This window comes from Tachyglossus aculeatus, chromosome 14 (assembly GCF_015852505.1).
Source record: "Tachyglossus aculeatus isolate mTacAcu1 chromosome 14, mTacAcu1.pri, whole genome shotgun sequence".
Lineage (NCBI taxonomy): Eukaryota > Metazoa > Chordata > Mammalia > Monotremata > Tachyglossidae > Tachyglossus > Tachyglossus aculeatus.
Window position 1 is genome coordinate 26,222,739 of NC_052079.1, and position 21,714 is coordinate 26,244,452.

Genomic DNA, 21,714 nt, shown 5'->3' on the forward strand with positions numbered 1-21,714 from the left:
CGATAGGAGGAGACCCAAGAGAGGGCAGTGTCAGTTCAGCCAAGGTTGGATAATGTTTCCAGAGAAGGGGGTGGTCGACACTGTCTAAGGCAGCTGAGATATCGAGGAGGATTAGGATGGAGTAGAGGCTGTTGAATTTGGCGAGGAGATCAATGGTGACCTTTGCGAGGGTGGTTTCTGTTAAGTGAAGGGGACAGACGCCAGATTGGAGGGGGTCAAGGAGAGAATCGGAGGAGAGGAAATTGAGATGGCAGACGGAGAGTAATGTCTCTCCTTCCACCCACACACTCAATCTGTCACAAAACCCTGTTCTACCATCTCTGGAACTTTTCCTCTCCCCTCCACTCAAACTTCTGCCATGCTGATCCAAACACTTATTTCTCATCTTGACTACAGCACTGGTCTCCTCCCTCTCCAGTACACACTTCATTCTGATGGCTGGATCACCTTTCTGAAAAGCCATTCCTACTAAATCTCTCCACTCTTCAATAACCTCCCATTCCCATCCACCTCTGCATTTCTTTATCCTTGGTGTTAAGGCACTCAATCACCTTGCTCCCCACTACCTTATCTTGCTTATCTCCTTACTATGACCCAAACCACAAACTCCAATCCTCTAATGCCAACCTACTCGCTGTACCTAGATTTTGTCCATCTCGATGCCAACTTCTTGCCCATGTCCTCCCTCGGGCCTGGAATTCCCTCCCAACTTCACATCTGACAGTCCACCACAACCCCCACCTCCAAAACCCTCCAAAAATAACAGCTGAGAGGCTTTCACTGTTTAAGCCCTCATTTCCTCTTTTTCCCCTCTCCTTTGCATCACCTGTGTAACTTGGCTCTAAGCATTTTGACCCCCCACAGCACTTTTCAATATTATGCTCTATTTCTTCCCCTATCTGTAATTTATTTTAATGTCTGTCCTCTTCTACAGGTTTTTTTAAAAAAGCTATGTACAATAATTATAGGGTCAAAAGGTGTTTTCCTGCAAATATCCCTTCTGCTCAGAATCCTCTCTAGCCATTTCAAACACCAATATCTGCTAGATTAGAGTAGGCGTGGGGAGAGATAAGGGGCAATAGTACTCCTAAAAAACATTTCTGGAGTTTATTTGTGGGGCCAGAAAAATGGAAGAGCAGGAAATTGGGAATTGGGCAGAAGAAGCGAGGACTTGGGATGGGGAAGAGAGAAGGGCAGAGAACTAGAGGATGGAAGAGAGGCTGAGACAAGAGCAATGGTGGGGCAGATGGATGAAGGAATTTGGGGAATGGGACTCTGGAAAGTGGACCAAAATTCCACTTAAAGCTTAAACCCCTTGCCTTCACTTATACATGCATCCATGTGTGCACGCACACACACATACACCCCACATAAACATCCATACATTAAAACTGAACAAAAACCAATTGATATCCACTCACCAACTCATATTTCTGCATGTATACCTCTCACCCCTTCCCATGTACACTTAAATACACAACCTCTACACTCCCAGATGCAACTTCAAACACTCATGTCATACACAACCTCAAAATTCCCAGGCATACAAAGAGTTCTGATAGTGAGTTTTTACTATGCATCTTGGATAGAATAGTGTTGGCAGAGAACGTTTTTCCTACAAAGGACATCTGCCATGTTTTCCCTCCTATTAGATTATGAACTCCATGTAGGACATGGACTGTGTCTGGCCTGATTCTCGTGGCACACAGTAAGCATTTATATACAATGATGGTAATACTAGGATGATGATAAGAGAAACAGTTGTGTGCATGCTGTGAGGTGTGGACTACACAGCAAATCTGTAATGCAAGTCCCATGTCACAGGAGAAATGCGAGTAAGCAGGAAATGGCTGGAATTGGGCTCTGGAATGTCTGAAAATGTTCCGGAAGGGTGTATTAACCTCCCTGCACCCCAGAAAGGCCGCTCACCATTGTGGCTGTCACCGCTACCTTTCTCTCCCCTGTCCCGATGTGAATTCCCTTAGGTCTGCTCGCTGCTGGCATTCCAGTGAGAAACCATATTCACTGTCAGAGGTGGTCGGTACAAAGACAACCAGTTTTTTAAAAAGGAAACCCGAGGTGGGAAAAGGCAAGAGTCGGAAAGGGAAATGTAAATTGGAGAAGTGGAGTCACACGGGCTAGTGGCAGATTGAGGACACAGGGCTGGGTGGGCAGAAAAGGATGAAACTTTCCAATGATGAGGTGGATCCGCTGATCTCAGTGGGCCTTGGGGTGGACTCAGGCCTCACTAGTGGGTACCAACCACAAATATGCTAATCTAGTGATGGGGAACAGTCTCCTGGACCCAGAGCCTGGGATTTGGGAATGGATTTATTCCCATCCAGGTTCAGGCCCCAAAGAGAGTTGAATATGAAGAATTACCTTCAAATAGGTCAGTTGGCCCTTACTACTGTGTCCAGTGGAGAGGGAGGACCGTTTTGAGGTCAGTGAGAGATGCCGATACCAGAGAAAAAGATAGCGATTCAAAGTTAAAACTCGCCTGCCTCTTTATTTATTCTACTATTCTCTATTAATATTCCACTATTTCCTCCAACTCTAGTCTAACATCTGTCTCTCCTTGTATTCCATAAGGTCCTCGTAGGCAGGGACTGCATCTAGCAAATCTCTTGTGCTTTCCCAAGTGCTTAGTACAGTGCTCTGCACACAGTAATTGCTCAACAAATACCATGGATTGATTAAATTTGTTTCCTACAATTGCATCTTGTAAAAGCAAGGTTTTTGTTTTTTTTTTAGCTGAAGCATTTATCCAGTGAGATTGAAGGGTTCACTTAATGAGGATACCATTTTCTGTGTTGCCAGCTCCTTGTGGGCAAGGACCATGTCTACCAACTATATTATACTCTTCCAAGCACTTAGTACAGTGCTCTGCACACACAGTAAGCATTCCATAAATACCATCAATCGATTGACTAATATATTTGATGGGTGAGGAAAGCTGGAAACAGCTGCAGCTCCCCACTTAAAATGATAGAGATTTCATGATTTCATGATTTCATCATTTACATAAATTGCGGAGCCTCTGCAGACGTTTGGTGATTATCCCAAAGCAAAACGAGGTCCTTTGTTGTTTTATTCTCTCCTGCCTATGCATGAGACCTTGTATTCTACATCCCCCTGTAACTATAATAATCATAATAATAATTATGGTATTTTGGGGGGCGCTTAATACATGCCAAGCACTGTACTAAGTAGATACAAAGAATCAAGGCAGAGTCCCTGTTTTTTTATTTTATTTTACGGCATTTGTTAAGCACTTACTGTTTGCCAGGCACCGTACTAAGCACCATGGTTGATACAAGATAATCGTGTTGGATACAGTCCCTGTCCCACTTAGGGCTCAGCGTCTTTATCCCCATTTTACAGATGATGTAACAGGCATAGAGAAGTCAAGTGATTTGACTGACTTCACACAGCAGACAAGTGACAGAGCTGGAATTGCAACCCAGGTCTTCTGACTCCCGGGCTCATGCTCTTTCCATTAGGCTACACTGCTTCTTTACTGTGAAGGTTGCATTCTAGCGAACACCCCATAAAGGAAACGTACCATGCGCACATTCTGCTTCCTCCAAAGCCATGCGGCATTATTTGCAGGCTGTCGGACAAACTTCCTTATATTTTAATGTCTATCTCCCGCCTTGGGTCAAAAGTTCCATGAGGGCAGGGATTATGTCTTCTTACTCTATTTGGCTCCACCAAGTGCTTTAGCAGAATGCTCTGCACAGTGTAAGCACTTAATAAATGTCAGTTATTGATTGATTGACTCAATTTTCTTTAATGGTATCTGTGAAGTGCTTACTATATGTCAGGCACCATTCTAAGGGCTGGAGTAGATTCAAGGTAATCGGGTTGGACACAGTCCCCGTCCCACATGGGGCTCACAGTCTTCACCCCCAGTTTACGGGGAACTGGGACACAGAAAAGTGAAGTGACTTGCCCAAGGGTCACACAGCAGACAAGTGGTAGAGCTGGGGTTGGAACCCAAGTGTCCAGAAATGCTGCTGCCTCCTCTTCCTCAGTGGGTAGGCCTGATTACTCTTGATGCCTCTGCTGCCTCTCTCTTTTGGGAGACGTCTGTCCAAGAGGAACCAACAATACCAGTTCTTGGGCCGTGCTGGGTGATGGATCGAGACACTGGCCTCTCCTGGAGAGCAATGGGCCCCCACAGCATCACTGTTTAACACACATAGACACACACCCCCACACACTTTATTGGGTTCCCAGCATTTTATTGGGCTCCCTTGCTCCCACCATTTTTGGGGGAAACCATTTCCTAACCACACCTTTTCCCTCACCCAGGAGTATGCACTGGCTGCTAATAACAATAATTAATAATAACATATTTGCTGAGCACTTACTATGTGCCAAGCACTGCACTAAGCACTGGAGCAGAATCAAGATAAGCAGGTCAGAAAAAGTCCATGTCCTACCCACACGGGGCTCCCAGTCTAAAGAGAAAAGGAACTGAATTCCCATTTTACAGATGAGGCGGAGAGAGGTCAAGTGACTTGCCCAAGGTCACAGAGCAGGCAAGTGGCAGGGTTGGGATTAGAACCCAGGTCCTCTGACTTCTGAGCCCAGGCTCTTTCCTCTTGTGATCTTGTCTGCAAAGAGGGGTCAGTTGCAGAGCTCTCTCTCCTTAGGTACACTTTACGAAGGAAGAGGTTGAGATTATGTCCCAGAGGATAGTAACTGTGATACTTGTGCCAAGAATCGTCCTAAGCGAGTGTAAATACAAGATAATCAGGTCATACAGTCCCTGTCCCAAATGAGAACTAGTATTAACCTCTAATTTAAAGGTGAGGAAACTGAAGTAAGGAGAATCCATTCTGTGTGAAGAATGCCATACTAAGCACATGGGAGAGTATAATATAAAAAACATGACATATATAAAAGACATGAACTCTGCCCAAAAGGAATTTACAATTTAGTGGGGGAAGAGGCTTTAAAATAAATTACATAGGGAGAGGGTCAGAGTATAGAGGTATGAACATAAGTCCTGTGAGGTTGAGGTGGGATATGTATTGAAGTTCATTCACTCATTCATTCAATCGTATTTATTGAGTGCTTACTGTGTGCAGAGCACTGTACTAACTGCTTGGGAAGTACAAGTTGGCAACATACAGAGACAGTCCCTACCCAACAGTGGGCTCACAGTCTAGAGGGGGGAGACAGACAACAAAACACATTAACATATTAAAAACATATTAACAAAATAAAATAGAATAAATATGTACAAGTAAAATAAATAGAGTAATAAATATGTACAAACATATATACAGGTGCTGTGGGGAGGGGAAGGAGGTAAGGCGGGGGGATGGGGAGGGGGAGGGGGAGGAGGCAGAGAGGAAAGAGGGGGCTCAGTCTGGGAAGGCCTCCTGGAGGAGGTGAGCTCTCAGTAGGGCTTTGAAGGGAGGAAGAGAGCTAGCTCGGTGGATGTGCGGAGGGAGGGCATTCCAGGCCAGGCGGAGGACGTGGGCCGGGGGTCGACGGCGGGACGGGCGAGAATGAGGCACGATGAGGAGATTAGTGGCAGAGGAGCGGAGGGTGCGGGCTGGGCTGTAGAAGGAAGTACTTTAGAGGTACAGACCCACGTGCAAAGACAATGCAGAAAAAAAGGAGAACAGGGTGGGGAAAAGAGGTTAGTTGGGGAAGGCCGTTTGGCGAAGATATGATTTTAGTAGGGCTTTGAAGATGGGGAGTGGTGATCTGTCAGATATAAAAGGAAAGGGAGTTCTAAAGGGAGGATCTGAGCAAGGGGTTGGGAGAGAGAGAAAGACGGAGTGAGTGAGTAGGTAGGTGCTAGAGAAGCAAGTGTGCAGGTTTGGTTGTAGTTGATCACTGAGGTACAACAGGTACAGGAGAGCTGGTTGCGTGCCTAAAAGTTGATGTTAAGAAGCTTCTGTTGGTAATTGCATCTGTGACCTTTGGAAACTTGATATTTGCCCCACCCTCACACAACACCTAGGTTCGTACCTGTAAATTATATATTATATACTGTTTATTTTCATTAATGTCTGTCTCCCCCTCTAGACTGGTAAGCTTATTGTGGGAGGGGAAAATGTCTGCCAACTCTGTTGCACTGAATTCTCCCAAGTGCTTATTATAGTACTGAGAAGTAGCGTGGCTTAGTGGATAGAGCATGGTCCTGGGAGTCAGAAGGACCTGAGTTCTAAACCTCGCTCCACCACATCTGCTGTGTGACCTTGGGCAAACTGCCTAACTTCTCTGGGTCTCAGTTACCTGATCTGTAAAATGGGGACTAAGAGTGTGAGCCCTGTTTAGGACAGGGACTGAGTCCAACCTGATTAACTAGTACCTACCGCAGTGCTAAGCACAAAATGAGTGCTTAACAAGTACCGTAATTATTATTATTACTCTGCACATAGCAAGCTCTCAATAAAGGTCACTGATGATGCTGCAAGGGGGATGGGCAACAACTGGAGGTTTTTGAGAAATGGGGAAAACTTGTACAGAATTTTTTTTTCCCAAAATGAACTGGGCAACGGAGTGAAGTATGGACTGAAGTGGGGAGAAACTGGAGACAGGTAGGTCAACATGGAGGCCGATGCAGAAGTGGACGTGGGAGAATGGTTGCATCAGCTCATATTTACTGTCTGTATACTGTGTGCAGAGCACTGTACTAAGCACCTGGAGAGTACCAAATAAGAGTTGGTAGACCCATTCCCTGCCCATAAGGGTGAGACAGACATTAATATAAACAAATCATTTATGGATACGTCAAGAAGGCCTATGTCAAGCACTTCTATAAATGCTGGGGTAGATGCAGGCTAAACGTATCCCTGTCCCCCATGGGGCTCACAGTCTTGATCCCCGTTTTGCAGATGAGGTAACTGAGGCCCATGAGAAGCAGCATGACATAGTGGATAGAACCTAGGCCTGGAAGCAAAAGGGCTGTAGATACTAGGCCCTGTTCTGCCAAATGTCTGCTGTGTGACCTTGGGCAAGTTACATCAGTTCCTCTGGGATTCAGTTGTCTCATTTGTAAAACTGGTATTGAAACTGGGAGCCCCATGTGGTACTGGGACCGTGTCCAACCTGATTTTCTTAGTACAGTGCCTGGTCACAGTAAGAACAAATACCACATTTATTATTATGATGTTACTATTATTATGAGGGTGGGATAAATAAGGGTGGATATCCAAGCGCAATGGCATTGCAGAAGGGAGTGGGAGAAGAGGAAATGAGGGCTTAGTCAGGGAAGGCCTCTTGGAGGAGACATGCTTTTAATAAAGCTTTGAAGGAGGGGATAGTGATTGCCTGTTGGATTTGAAGGAGGAGGGAATTCCAGGCCAGATGAAGGATGTGGGCAAAGGGTTTGTGGTGAGATAGATGAGATGGAGATACAGGTTAGAAGAAGGAAGGACAGATGGCCCTCTACTCCATAATTCTCCTCTACCTTCAACACCGTGGACCACCCCCTTCTCCTGGAAACGTTATCTAACCTTGGCTTCACTAAAGCTGTCCCCTTCTGGATTTCCTCCTATCTCACTGACTGCACCTTCTCAGTCTCTTTCCTAGGCTCCTCTTCTGCCTCCCGCCCCCTTACTGTTGGAGTCCAAGCGCTCAGATCCGATTGAATGAATGAGTCCCTGAAGCCTCAGTTCTGGGTCCCCTTCTTTTCTCCATCTACACCCGCTCCCCTGGAGAACTCATTCTCTCCTATAGCTTCACCTACCATCTCTACGGTTTTGATTCCCAAATCTACCTCTCCAGTCCTGACCTCTCTCCTTCTCTGAAGGCTAACATTACCTCCTGCTTTCAGTACTTCTCTATGTGGATATTCCATTGACACCTCAAATTTAAGCTCATTGTGGGCAAGGAATGAGTCTATCGTTACACTGTATTCTTCCAAGCACTTAGTACAGTGCTTTGCACATAGTAAGCGTTCAATAAATACGACTGAATGAATGACCAAAACAGAACTCATCATCCCTACCCTCCCACCTTGTCCTTACTCTCTCATCACTGTAGACAACACCACCATTCCTTCTGTCTCACCAGCCCATAATCTTGGCATTATCCTCAACTCATCTCTTTCATTCAATCCACATATTCGATCTGTCACAAAATCCTGTTGGTTCTACCTTCCCAAAATTGCTAAAAATCTACTTTTTCTTCTCTATCCAAATGGCTACTAAGTTGATCCAAGCACTTATCATTTGTCTCCATGACTACTGCATCAGCCTCCTTGCTGACCTCCTTGCCGCCTGTCTCTTTCCACTCCATTCCATACTTTACTCTGCTGCCTGGATCATTTTTCTAAATTAAGTTCAGTCCACATCTCCCCACTCAGGAACCTCCAGGGGAGGCTGTTCCACCTCAGTATCAGACAGAAACTCCTTATGATCGACTTTAAAGCACTCAGTCAACTCTCTCTCTCTTACCTCACCTCACTGATCTACTACGACCCAGTCCACATGCTTCGCTCCTCCAACATCAACTTAATCTCTGTACCTCAATCTCAACTATCTCGCCACAGTTCCCTTGCCCATGTCCCCGCTTCTGACGGCTCCGCCAACTTGTCAGCTGTGTGACTTGGGGCAAGTCACTTAACTTCTCTGTGCCTCAGTTACCTCATCTGTAAAATGGGGATTAAGACTGTGAGCCCCACATGGACAACCTGATCACCTTGTACCCCCACCGATGCTTAGAACAGTGCTTCGCACATAGTAAGTGCTTAACAAATACCATCATTATTATTATTATTACCTGGAACTCCCTCCCTCTCCATATATTACAGACCACAACTCAGCCCAGTCTTATCAAATCACATCTCCTCCAAGGCTTTCCCAATTTAGCTCTCATTTCCCCTACTCCCTCTCCCTTCTAGCTCGCCTATGCACTTGAACTTGAATGAACTCTTTTAGCACTTGATATTTACCCCACCCTCAACCCCCTGCAATTTTATTCACATCTGCAATTCATTATTTATATAAATGTCTGTCTCCCCTCTAGACTGTAAGCTTGTCATAGGCAGGGAACATGCCTCTCAACTCGGTTGTATTGTACTCTTCCAAGCACTTAGTACAGTACTCCACACACAATAAGCACTCAATAAATACCATTGGCTTACTGATGTTGTGAAGGCAGAACCAACAGGATTTGGTGAACAACTCAATGTAAGGGTGAAATACGAGAGAAGAGTCAAGGATAATGCCAAGAGTATGTATGGGCTTGGGGGCCAGGATAACTGAATATAAGGCTCTTTGTTTTGGATGTTTAGTTGCAAGTGTTAGCCAGACATCCAAATGAGATGTCCTGAAAGTACAAGGAAATGCAAGATGACAGAGAAAAATGGAGATCAGGGCTGCAGAGTTAGATTTGGGAATCATCGGCCTAGAGATGGTACTTGAAGCCTTAGCAGTGAACAAGTTCTCAAGGCAGAGGGTAGAGATGAAAAATGTTACAAGGACTGAGCTGTGTGAACCAACTCTCTACCTTCACCAACTCTGACACCCCCCCACATCTAACCACAACCTCCTCACTGCCTTCTCTCCCACACACTTCCTCCCCACAACCTGTCCTGTTCTCCCGCAGAGAACTCCGATCTTTTGACCCCATCCAATTTTCTCAAGTCATCATGCCCCATTTAATCTCCACACCCAAACTACCTTACCTTGACGACCAAACCGATGACCTTGGCACCACTCTCTGAACTCAACTCTCTCTCTTCCTCCCCTATCCCTTTGCCGATTTCATGCCACTAATCCACAGCCCTGGATCACCTCCACAGTCCACTTCCTTCACTCCTGTGCCTGAGTAACAGAGCGCTGCTGGTAGAAATCCAAATATCAGGCTGACCTTGTCTGCTTTAAGTTCACCCTTGCCTGCTTCAGCTCTGCCCTCTCCTCTGCCTGGCAATATTATTTCCCCATCCTTATTGACTCTCATGCCCACTGCCCTCGCCAGTTTATTTCAGATGTTGAACTTGCTTCTCAAACCACTCCTCCCGCCTCCAATGGCCTGACCATGTGCTTTATTGAGAAAACTGAAACCAAAAGGCAGGATCTCCCTAAAATCTCCCCTGCTCCTCTCCACCTCCTACCCTTTCTTCAACTCTCTCATCTTTCTCAACAATATCTCTAGAGGAGACATATCCCTCCCCATAAGGAGCTTACAGCCCAGACGGGAGGACAGACATTAAAATAGATAGGGGAAATGGGAGAGCAAAAAAAAAAAAATTGTTCTCTAAGTGCTGTGGTTGGGAGATGGGATGATATCAAGTGCTTAAAAGGTAAAGAGTCAAGTGTATAAGTGACTCAGTAAGGAGGGCCAAAAGGGGAAATGAGACTGTGGTCAAGGAAAGCTTACTGGGGAAGATGTGATTTGTATAGGACTTGGAAACGGGGAGCTAGGTGGTCTATTGGCTATGAGGGGGGAAGGAGTTCCAGGACAGAGGAAGAAAGAGAGTAAGATGAGATCAAGGAACAGTGAGTAGGTTTGGCATTAAAGAAGCAAAGTGTGCATGCTGGTTTGTAGATAAGCAAGGTAATTGTGCCTACCAACTCTTATTACATAAGCTTGTCGTGGGCAGGGAACGTGTCTACCAACTCGGTTATACTGTAGTCTCCCAAGCACTTAGTACACTGCTCTGTACATAATGAGGCTCAATGAATACCACTGATTCACTGAAGGTAGGAGGAGAGCTGATTGACAGCCTTAAAGCCAATGGAGTGGAGTTTCTGTTTGATGTTAGTGGTGTGCAGCCCCAAGACATTTTTGAGGAGTGGGAAAGTCGTGGACTGAACGTTTATTTAGAAAAAAGTCACATTGACAAACGGAAACTAGAACTTGTGGGTTCTGACTTTCAGTCTCAGGTCCTATCCAGAACGCAAGCAATTTCTTCAGACACGGCTAATCTCCAAATGCTGGTCAAGGATATACACTGTGCTGCAGAGAAGCAGCATGCCTAGTGGAAAGAGTATGGGCTTAGGAGTCGGAGGACCTGGGTTCCAATACTGGCTCTACAATTTGTATGCCATGTGACTCCGGGGAAATCACTTAATTTCTCTGGGCCTCAGTTCCCATCTGTAAAATGGGGATTAAGACTGTGGGCCCTATGTGGGTCAGAGACAGTGTCCAACCTGATTAATCAATCATATTTATTGAGCACCTATGTGCAGAGAACTGTACTAAGCACTTGTTTTGTTTTGTTGTCTGTCTCCCCCTTCTAGACTGTGAGACCGTTGTTGGGTAGGGACCACGTCTATATGTTGCCGATTTGTACTTCCCAAGCGCTTAGTACAGTGCTCTGCACACAGTAAGTGCTCAATAAATATGAATGAATGAATGAATGAGAGTACAAAATACCAATAAACAGATTCCCACAGCAAGCTTACAGTGTAGAAGGGGAGACAAACAAACATTAATATAAATAAATAAATTACAGATATGTACATTAGTGCTGTGGGGCTGGAAGGAGGGATGAATACAGAGAGCAAGTCAGGGTGATGCAGAAGGGAGTGGGAGAAGAGGAAAGGACGACTTCATTAGGGAGGGCCTCTTGAAGGAGATGTGCCTTCAGTAAGGCTTTGAAGAGAGGGAGAGTGTCTTTTGAATTTGAGGAGGGAGGGCGTTCCAGGCCAGAGGCAGGACGTGGGCGATGGTGAGATGGAGAAGACCGAGATACAATGCTTAATGCAGTGTTCTGCACCCTGTAAACACTCAATTGTTGTCCGTCTCCCCCTTCTAGACTGTGAGCCCGCTGTTGGGTAGGGACCGTCCCTAGATGTTGCCAACTTGTACTTCCCAAGCGCTTAGTACAGTGCTCTGCACATAGTAAGCGCTCAAAACGATTGAATGAATGAATGAATATTTATTCTATTTGGTTTATATGTTTTGTTGTCCGTCTCCCCCTTCTAGACTGTGAGCCCGCTGTTAGGTAGGGACCGTCCCCAGATGTTGCCAACTTGTACTTCCCAAGCGCTTGGTACGGTGCTCTGCACACAGTAAGCGCTCAATAAATACGATTGAATGAATGAATGAATATTTATTCTATTTGGTTTATATGTTTTGTTTTGTTGTCCGTCTCCCCCTTCTAGACTGTGAGCCTGCTGTTGGGTAGGGACTGTCTCTATATGTTGCCAACTTGTACCTCCCAAGTGCTTAGTACAGTGATCTGCACATAGTAAGCGCTCAATAAATACGATTGAATGAATGAATGAATTACTGCTACTACTACATGATCCTGCCCACAAGAAGCTTAGCATATAGTGGGGGTAAGACAGACACAACAGATAGGAGAAAGTAATAGAACATATTCACTTGCCAAACTGCTCCCTCCCCCCCCACTCCCCCACCGATTTCTAAGGAAGAAATTCAAGATTATTTTGTAAAACAATGACAGCAGCTTGAGCATGGGTGGTAAGAAGTATGGTCAGAATGCCCAGGTTACAGGCTGGGGTTGGAGCAGGGTCAGACACTGTGGACTGAGGTTTGTGTAGGAGCAGAGTTGTGGGGGCCAGGTTGGGGGCTGTAATTCATTGAGTGCCTATTGTATGCAGCATCTGGGAGAGGGTGGCAGAAGTTGGTTGCAGTAGTCTCAAATGCCCTTTTTCCATTCTCTTAATTCTCCCATCCTCCTTTTTTCTCCTGTTCTCTTATTTCTAGACTCAATTCCCTGGGTAATAGCCAGTCCCCTTTTTTTGGGTAACAAAAGTGGGGCAATTATGTGAGTAATTACGGTAGGTACATAAGCTCCAATGGGGAGTTTCAGGTTGGGGGAAGGAGGTGAGCAAGAGCTTTAAAGAGATGAGACTGTGGCACGGTGAGTGGGTTAGGTGAAGAGGTACTGCGTTGCACATAGTAAGTGCTTAATAAATGCCATCATTATAAGAGGTATAAAGAGTGTGAGCTGGGGTGTGATGTGCGATGGATAAGCAGGAAGGAGAGCGCTGACTACCTAAAGTCAACAGTCAGGAGTTTCTGCCTGATGTGGAAAGGACTGGATGGTTGATGAGGTTGAAGAGGAGTGGGAAGACATGTGCAGGACAACTTATTAGAAACAGGATTCTGGCAGCAGAGTGAAGTGTGGGCTGATGAGGGGAGAGATGGAAGGCAGACAGTAGGCTGTAAACTCCCTCCAGAATGTAAGTTCATCTCTCTGGACTGTAAGCTCCTTGAGGGAAGGGAATGTGTCTGTTATGCTGTACTCTCCCAAGCGCTCTGCACACAGTAAGCTCTCAATAAATATCACTGTCTGACCGAAAGACCAGTGAGGAGGCTGATGCAGTAGTCAAGATGTAATATGACAAGTGCCTGGACTGGTGATGTGGCCATTTGAATGGAGGCGAAAGGACAGATCCTGGAAATGATGTGGAGGAAGAAATGACAGGATTTAGCTAGGTGGAATATATGGGTTGAACAAAAGCCCTTCTGGAATCATGTCTCCTCTGTCAAGCCTTCCCCAATTGATTTCTAAACTCTTCACTTTATATCCCCTAAGTCCCACATCAACCTAAGCACTTATTCACAAAATCCTCTTGGACTTAGGTACATACCTTAAATGCACTCTGTTTCTCCTTTCTGTCTAATTTATCTTAGTGCCTGTCTCCCCTACTAGATTGCAAACTCCATGAGACTAGGGTTCAGGTCTCCTAATCTTACTGTATTCTCCCACGTACTTAGTACAATGCTCTACACCCAATAAATACTTAGCAATTTATACTGATGAACTGATACCAGCTGTGGTGACAAAAATGCCTGAATTAAATATCTGAGTGGCCTGGTTATTTACAAAAACAGGCAAACCATGGGAAAACAACACTAAAATACAACTTTCCATTATGTGAAACTTCACTGTGAAGCACTTGGAAAATATAATTGAGTTGGTAATTCTTCAGATCCTTATCTCTTCATTGAGCCACCACTATCATTATCCTGCAAAGTTCTCTGCATACTATTGTTGCCCAGTTCCCACCAAAACTGGAACTAAAGGCAAAGGAGCATTGTTATTCCCAGCCTTAAGGGTAGTTCTAGGAGACCCAACGAAGTTAAAATACTTATCTACAGTTCGGAAGTATTTGGACCTTTACAAGCACTTAGTACAGTCCTAGGCATACAGTAAGCACTCAATAAATACGACTGAATGAATGAACGACCTCGACTAGAACTCCAGCCTATTTCTAAAACCCGGCTCTCCAGACTCTGCCTCTACCCAAAACAGCGAGTTTATTCACCCCTTAGTCATTGTTACAATTTCTTTGATGAGGAATTGTGTATACGTGAACTTCGGAGCAGCTAACTGGTACTATAATGTCTCCAGTAATTCAATTAATCACAATTCAAAGCAAGATGAAGCTCACCGAATAAGGATCACGGAAAGTTTATATTCTTAGAAATCATCAGGTTAATACCATTTTTCAATAAATCACTACTCTAATAGGGCTGGGTTAGAAAGATACATTATATATAACACAACCTTCCTGGTCAAAACTGTCCCCCTAACCCAGTCTGCATTTCCAAAGGGCATGTTCATGTAGGGAAAAAAGAAAAGGTGAACTAACCAGGATTTGGATTCCTTACTTTAAAAAACAAAAATGTGTTTTGTTATTTTACATCTTACCCCCTCAATAAGAATCTGTCAGCATCTCCGTTGATTATAAAATGTTTTCATTCAATCAATCGCATTCATTGAGCGCTTACAGTGTGCAGAGCACTGTACTAAGCGCTTGAAAAGTACAATTCGGCGACAGAGACGATCAATGTCTCTAAGATTTAGCGGCCAGGGGCTGAACAGTCAGCCGATACAATAATAGTCTCAAAATAGATCCGAAACCAAAAAGTGGAGCCCAGTGAATTTTAATACAATTACCTTTTGGGCACTTTCTCCATCTTCGGCTTGGAAATCTAACCTGGACTGCCAAGGGCCGATCAGGTCTTGTAGTGTTAAGCAATTCACCTCCATCTGCCAAGAAAATGGGTTGAAGAAGAACAAGAAGAAGAAGGGCTTCCCAGAGAAGCAGCGTGGCTCAGTGGAAAGAGCCCGGGCTTTGGAGTCAGAGGTCATGGGTTCGAATCCCGGCTCTGCCACATGTCTGCTGTGTGACCTTGGGTAAGTCACTTAACTTCTCTGGGCCTCAGTTACCTCCTCTGTAAAATGGGGATTAAGACTGGGAGCCCCACGTGGGACAAGCTGATCACTTTGTACCCTCCCAGCGCTTAGAACAGGGCTTTGCACATAGTAAGCGCTTAACAAATGCCAACATTATTATTATTATTATTATTCCCTGGAGAGCAGAGTCCAGGATTTGGGGGGGCTCCGGCTCCTCCCCCCACCCCAAACTATGCAGCCCGCGGGAGTCCTCCGCCCGGGTGACTTTCACATGCAAAAAATCTAAAAAAAAGGGGGGGCTCAGGTTAAAATACACAAAAAGAAAGGCAGGCTAAGAAACGGGGCCGGGGGAGGAGACAATGTCGGATCGGAGGTATTTATTGGGCGCTTAAGGGGAGCAGAGCACTGTACTAAGCGCTTGGCAGAGTAGGATAGGACAGGTAAAAAAAAAAAAAAGGGGGAAGGGGTGGGAGGGAGGAAAGCCATCTCCCTCCCAGATTTGGGAAATCCGTCTCCGCCTTTTGGCGCAAATAATCGAGGGGAATTCCACTTCGCAGGGGTTTGGCTGGAGGGGGTCGCAACCCCGATGGCCGGCGGCAGCCCGCTTGGAGCTTACTGGACGCCTCTCCGGGGCTTCTTGGGGACACACCCCCAAAGGCAGGCTCTCCCCCCACCTTCTTTTTTTTTCTTTAATCGGGTAGTGGGGCGGATGGGGGGGGAGGGGAAGGAGTCACCTGGGCTGCAGCGGGGTCCGCTCCGGGCATTCATTCATTCGGTAGTATTTGCTGAGCGCTTACTGTGTGCAGAGCACTGTACTAAGCGCCGGTCTGTCTGTCCGTCCCTTCCCCTTGATGGCAGAGCGGGAGGCTTCTGCAGCCTCGGCGGGAGGGATCCCCCGAGGGGGGGGAGCCGGCCAATGGGGAGCGTCCGGCGGGGAGCCCCGCGGCCAATGGGGAGCGTCCGGCCGGGGGGAGCCCCGCGGCCAATGGGGAGCGTCCGGCCGGGGAGCCCCGCGGCCAATGGGGAGCGTGCGGCGGGGAGCCCCGCGGCCAATCCCGACGGGCCGCCGCCCCCTTGGAATGTTGGCGCTCGGGTCCGCGCGCTCCGGCTCCGCCGCGCGCCCAAACCGGCCCCGCCCCCAACCGTTACCTAGGCAACCGCGGGGGGCGGCGGGGCCCTCGCCCAACCCGCCTTATCCAATCCGTATTTATTGAGCGCCTACTGTGCGCAGAGCACTGGACTAAGCGCTTGGGGAAGTACAAGTTGGCAACATATAGAGACAGTCAGTCAATCAATCAATCAATCGTATTTATTGAGCGCTTACTATGTGCAGAGCACTGTACTAAGCGCTTGGGAAGTACAAATTGGCATCACATAGAGACAGTCCCTACCCAACAGTGGGCTCACAGTCTAAAAGGGGGAGACAGAGAACAGAACCAAACATACCAACAAAATAAAATAAGTAGGATAGAAATGTACAAGTAAAATAAATAGAGTAATAAATATGTACAAACATATATACATATATATATCCAATTAACGCAAAGCGACCCACCGCCCCCATGCCTCCGTTTCCTCCTTTCTTTCAATCATCTATATTGAGCGCTCACTGTGTGCAGAGCACTGGACTGAGCGCTTCGTTCATTCATTCATTCATTCATTCATTCATCCAATCGTCTTTAGTCAGCGCTGACTGGGTGCGCAGCACTGTACTAAGAGCTTCATTCATTCAATCGTCTTTATTCAGCGCTGATTGGGTGCACATCACTGTACTAAGCGCTTCGTTTGTTCATTCATTCAATCGTCTTTATTCAGCGCTGATTGGGTGCACAGCACTGTCATAATAATAATGATACTGGCATTTATTAAGTGCTTATTAGGTGCCAAGCACTGTTCTAAGCGCTGGGGAGGTTACGAGGTGATCAGGTTGTCCCAAGGTGGGGGGCACACAGTCTTAATCCCCATTTTACAGATGAGGAAACTGAGGCCCAGAGAAGTTAAGTGACTTGCCCAAAGTCACACAGCTGACAAGTGGTGGGGTTGGGATTTAAACCCGTGACCTCTGACTCCAAAGCCCTGTCTCTTTCCACTGAGCCGCTCTGTACTAAGCGCTTCATTCATTCATTCATTTAATCGTCTTTATTCAGCATTGACTGGGTGCACAGCACTGTACTAAGCGCTTCTTTCATTCATTTGATCGTCTTTATTCAGCACTGACTGTAGAGCACTGTACTAACTGCTTCATTCATTCATCCAGTCATCTTCATTCAACACTGACTGGTTGCACAGCACTGTACTAAGTGCTTCATTCATTCATTCATTCAATCGTCTTTATTCAGCGCTGACTGCAGAGCACTGTGCTAAGCGTTTGGGAGAGTACTATAATAATAATAATAATAATAATGTTGGTATTAAGCGCTTACTATGTGCCATTCACTGTTCCAAGTGCTGCGGTAGATACAAGGTCATCAGGTTGTCCCACGTGGGACTCAGTCTTCATCTCCATTTTCCAGATGAGGGAACTGAGGCCCAGAGAAGTGAAGTGACTTGCCCAAGATCACACAGCTAAGTGGGGAAGCAGGATTAGAACCCACATCCTCTGACTCCCGAGCCCGGGCTCTTTTCACTAAGCCACGCTGCTTGGTTGTACATATTTATTACTCTATTTATTTATTTAGTTAGTTATTTTACTTGTACATTTCTATCCTATTTATTTTATTTTGTTGGTATGTTTGGTTCTGTTCTCTGTCTCCCCCTTTTAGACTGTGAGCCCACTGTTGGGTAGGGACTGTCTCTATGTGTTGCCAATTTGTACTTCCCAAGAGCTTAGTACAGTGCTCTGCACATAGTAAGCGCTCAATAAATACGATTGATTGATTGATTGATTCCCACTATGCACTGTGCACTATGCAGCAATAGCCAGTCCCATTCCCTGCCCACAAGAAGCTCACAGTCTGGGAAGGGGACGAGGGGAAACACCCTTCTCCTTTCATTCCCGCGACCGTTCAATCCCAAGGATGGAGCTCCGACCACGTGCTCAGCGCTTAGGAGAGTACGGTGCAACAGTATACAGACACATTCCCTGCCCACAACGACCTTTCAACCACGAAGTCGCATTGATTGAGCTCATACCGTGGGCTAAACGTGCAACAATTAACAGGCACATTCCTGCCCACAACGAGCTTCCGGCAGTCCAATCGTATTGAGCTCCTACCGTGTGCGGAGCACTGTACTAAGCGCTTGGGAGAGAACGGTACAACAAGAGTCCGAGGTCGTGGGTTCTAATCCCACCTCTGCCACGTGTATGATGTGTGACCTTGGGCAAGTCACATAACGTCTCTGCGCCCCAGTTTCCTCATCTGTAAAATGGGGATCAAATTGTGAGCCCCCTGAGGGACAAGGACTGTGTCCAACTTAATTGCCTTGTATCTACCCCAGCGCTTAGTACAGTGCATGGCACATTCATTCATTCATTCATTCATATTTATTGCACGCTTCCCGCGTGCAGAGCACTGTACTAAGTGCTTGGAAAGTATATTTCGGCGGTAAGCACTTAAATACCACAATTATTATTATTATAAACAGACACATTCCCTGCCTACTCATACCATGTGCGGAGCACTGTTCTAAGCTCTTGGGAGAGCACAGTGCGACAATAAACAGACACATTCCCTGACCGCAATTAGCTCCTCCCCACCGACAACCTTCTTCCAGAATTGCCTGGACATGTTCAGGCAAACTTTTCCAAACAGAAGCAGGGGAATAAGCCCTAGTTACCATTATGTACCGCGAGCAGATGGCAAGTCAGTTCGTTTTAAGAGGCCCACCCGCTGCCAGGAAAGTGCGGTTCTATTCTATAAAGCGCCTAATAACAGTAGGTGTACAACGTTTTGATTTGCATAGGCAGCGTTCTTATTAAAGAGAGATGTTGAAGTACAATCCAGTGAACTTGGATCCTAGGAAACTATTTTACCCTGTATAATTTCCTTCCCAGAAATGTGAAAGTAACTAATAATTTAATAATAAATGAATAATAATGGTAATAATATTACTACTAATAATGATTATGGTATTTGTTAAGCGCTTACTATGTGCCAAGCACTGTTCTAAGCACTGGGGTAGAGACAAGGTAATCAGATTGTCCCACGTGAGGCTCACAGTTTTAATCCCCATTTTACAGATGAGGTAATTTAGGCACAGAGAAGTTAAGTGACTTGCCACAAGTCACACAGCTGATAAGTGGCAGAGCCAGGAGTAGAACTCACGACCTCTGACTCCCAAACCCGGGCTCTTTCCATTAAGCCACGCTGCTTCTCCCGTGCTTACTGTGTGCCAAGCACTGTTCTAAGCACTGGGGTCTTTTTCAGATGCCGTCGGGTCGTTTTCGAATTGTAGCGACTTTATGGATTAATAGCCATAGAGTTTTCTTGGCAAAAATATGGAAGTGGTTTACCTTTGTCTTCTGTGCAGTAAAAGCTTGAGTCTCTGCCGTTGTCTTTGATCAACATTTTAATCACTTGTGTGGCTCAGTGGAAAGAGCCCGGGCTTTGGAATCAGAGGTCATGGGTTCAAATCCCAGCTCTGCCACATGTCTGCTGTGTGACCTTGGGCAAGTCACTTAACTTCTCTGAGGCTCAGTTACCTCATCCGTAAAATGGGGATTAAGACTGTGAGCCCCACGTGGGACAACTTGATCACCTTGTATCCCCCCAGTGCTTAGAACAGTGCTCTGCACATAGTAAGCGCTTAAAAAATGCCATTATTATTAGAGAAGCAGTGTGGCTCAGTGGAAAGAGCCCGAGCTTTGGAGTCAGAGGTCATGGGTTCAAATTCCGGCTCTGCCAGTTGTCAGCTGTGTGACTTGGGCAAGTCACTTAACTTCTCTGTACCTCAGTTACCTCATCTGTAAAATGGGGATTAAGACTGTGAGCCTGGCGTGGGACAACCTGATCACCTTGTAACATCCCCAGCGTTTAGAACAGTGCTTTGCACATAGTAAGCACTTAATAAATGCCATTATTATTATTTTGACTTGTTCCCATGCCGCTGCTGCCCAGCACAGATGAATCAATTTTGTCTGACACTTTGGCTTAGACCTCTCCATTATGGGTAACCCCGACAAGAGAGTATCTCCCAGTGGTGTAGCTCTAAACTTCATTGGCATATGCAAAATCTCCTGCAATGGTAAGGCATTAATTCTTTAGGCAAATCACTGCTGGGGTAGGTACAATTTAATCAGGTTGGACGCAGTCCCTGTCCCACATGGGACTCACAGTACCCATTTTACAGATGAAGGAACTGAGGCGCAGAGAAATGAACTGATTTGCCCAACATCACACAGCAGACACTGTGGTAGAACCAGCATTAGAACCCAAGAGAAGGGAAGGAAGCCCCCAACCCTGCTAGACTGTGAGCTCCTTGTGGGCAGGTATTGTCACTCTTTATTGGTTTATTGTTGCATTGTACTTTCCTAAGCACTTAGTACAGTGTTCTGCAAACAGTAAGCGCTTAATGCATGCGATTGAATGAATGAATTAAGGGCTTACCACGTGTAAGGCTGGGAGACTACAATGCGATGGAATTTGGAGGCATGATCCCTGCCTTCAAGGAGTTTACAGTCTAAAGCAGTGTGGCTCAGTGGAAAGAGCATGGGCTTTGGAGTCAGAGGTCGTGGGTTCAAATCCCAGCTCCGCCAATTGTCAGCTGTGTGACTTTGGGCAAGTCACTTAACTTCTCTGTGCCTCAGTTCCCTCTTCTGTGAAATGGGGATTAAAACTGTGAGTCCCCATGGGACAACCTGATCACCTTATAACCCCCCCCAGCGCTTAGAACAGTGCTTTGCACATAGTAAGTGCTTAATAAATGCCGTCATTATAAAAGGGGAAACATGTTAAAATAAAATACTCATAGGGGAACACCAAAATATAAGGCTATGTACACACATCCTGTGGGGCCATCAATTGTCCTAGTCAATCAATTAGCCATATTTATTGAGCACTTACTATGTGCAAAGCACTGTACTAAGCACTTGAGAGAGCACTGTTGTTGTTGTCTTATGCTGTTGAGTCATGTCCGACCCATAGTGACACCATAGACACATCTCTCCCAGAACGCCCTACTTCCACCTGCAATCGTGCTGGTAGTGGATCCATAGAATTTTCTTGGTCAAAATACGGACGTGGTTTACCATTTACTCCTTTCGCACAGGAAACGAGTCTCTGCTCTCGACTCTCTCTCCCATGCTGCTGCTGCCCAGCACGACTGAGCCCCTTCCTTCCTCTCCCCCTCGTCCCCCTCTCCATCCCCCCATCTTACCTCCTTCCCTTCCCCACAGCACCTGTATATATGTATATATGGTTGTACATATTTATTACTCTATTTATTTATTTATTTATTTATTTATTTTACTTGTACATTTCTATCCTATTTATTTTATTTTGTTGGTATGTTTGGTTCTGTTCTCTGTCTCCCCCTTTTAGACTGTGAGCCCACTGTTGGGTAGGGACTGTCTCTATGTGTTGCCAGTTTGTACTTCCCAAGCGCTTAGTACAGTGCTCTGCACATAGTAAGCGCTCAATAAATACGATTGATTGATTGATTGATTGAGTGAGTGAGTTTTA

General features: G+C 45.9%; 1 protein-coding gene across 2 annotated transcripts in view; it reads right to left on the reverse strand.

Moving 5' to 3' along the window:
• E2F7 (E2F transcription factor 7) overlaps positions 1-15,916 on the reverse strand; it is a 78,305-nt gene extending 62,389 nt beyond the window's left edge. For both annotated transcript variants that reach the window (XM_038756596.1, XM_038756595.1), the window contains exons 1-2: positions 15,829-15,916; positions 14,855-14,947 (exon numbers count right to left, since the gene is read on the reverse strand). In XM_038756596.1, coding sequence (XP_038612524.1) covers positions 14,855-14,947; positions 15,829-15,858 — 123 coding nt within the window. In that variant the 5' untranslated portion in view covers positions 15,859-15,916. The remainder of the gene's footprint in view (positions 1-14,854; positions 14,948-15,828) is intronic.
• Between the last annotated feature and the right edge of the window lie 5,798 nt (positions 15,917-21,714).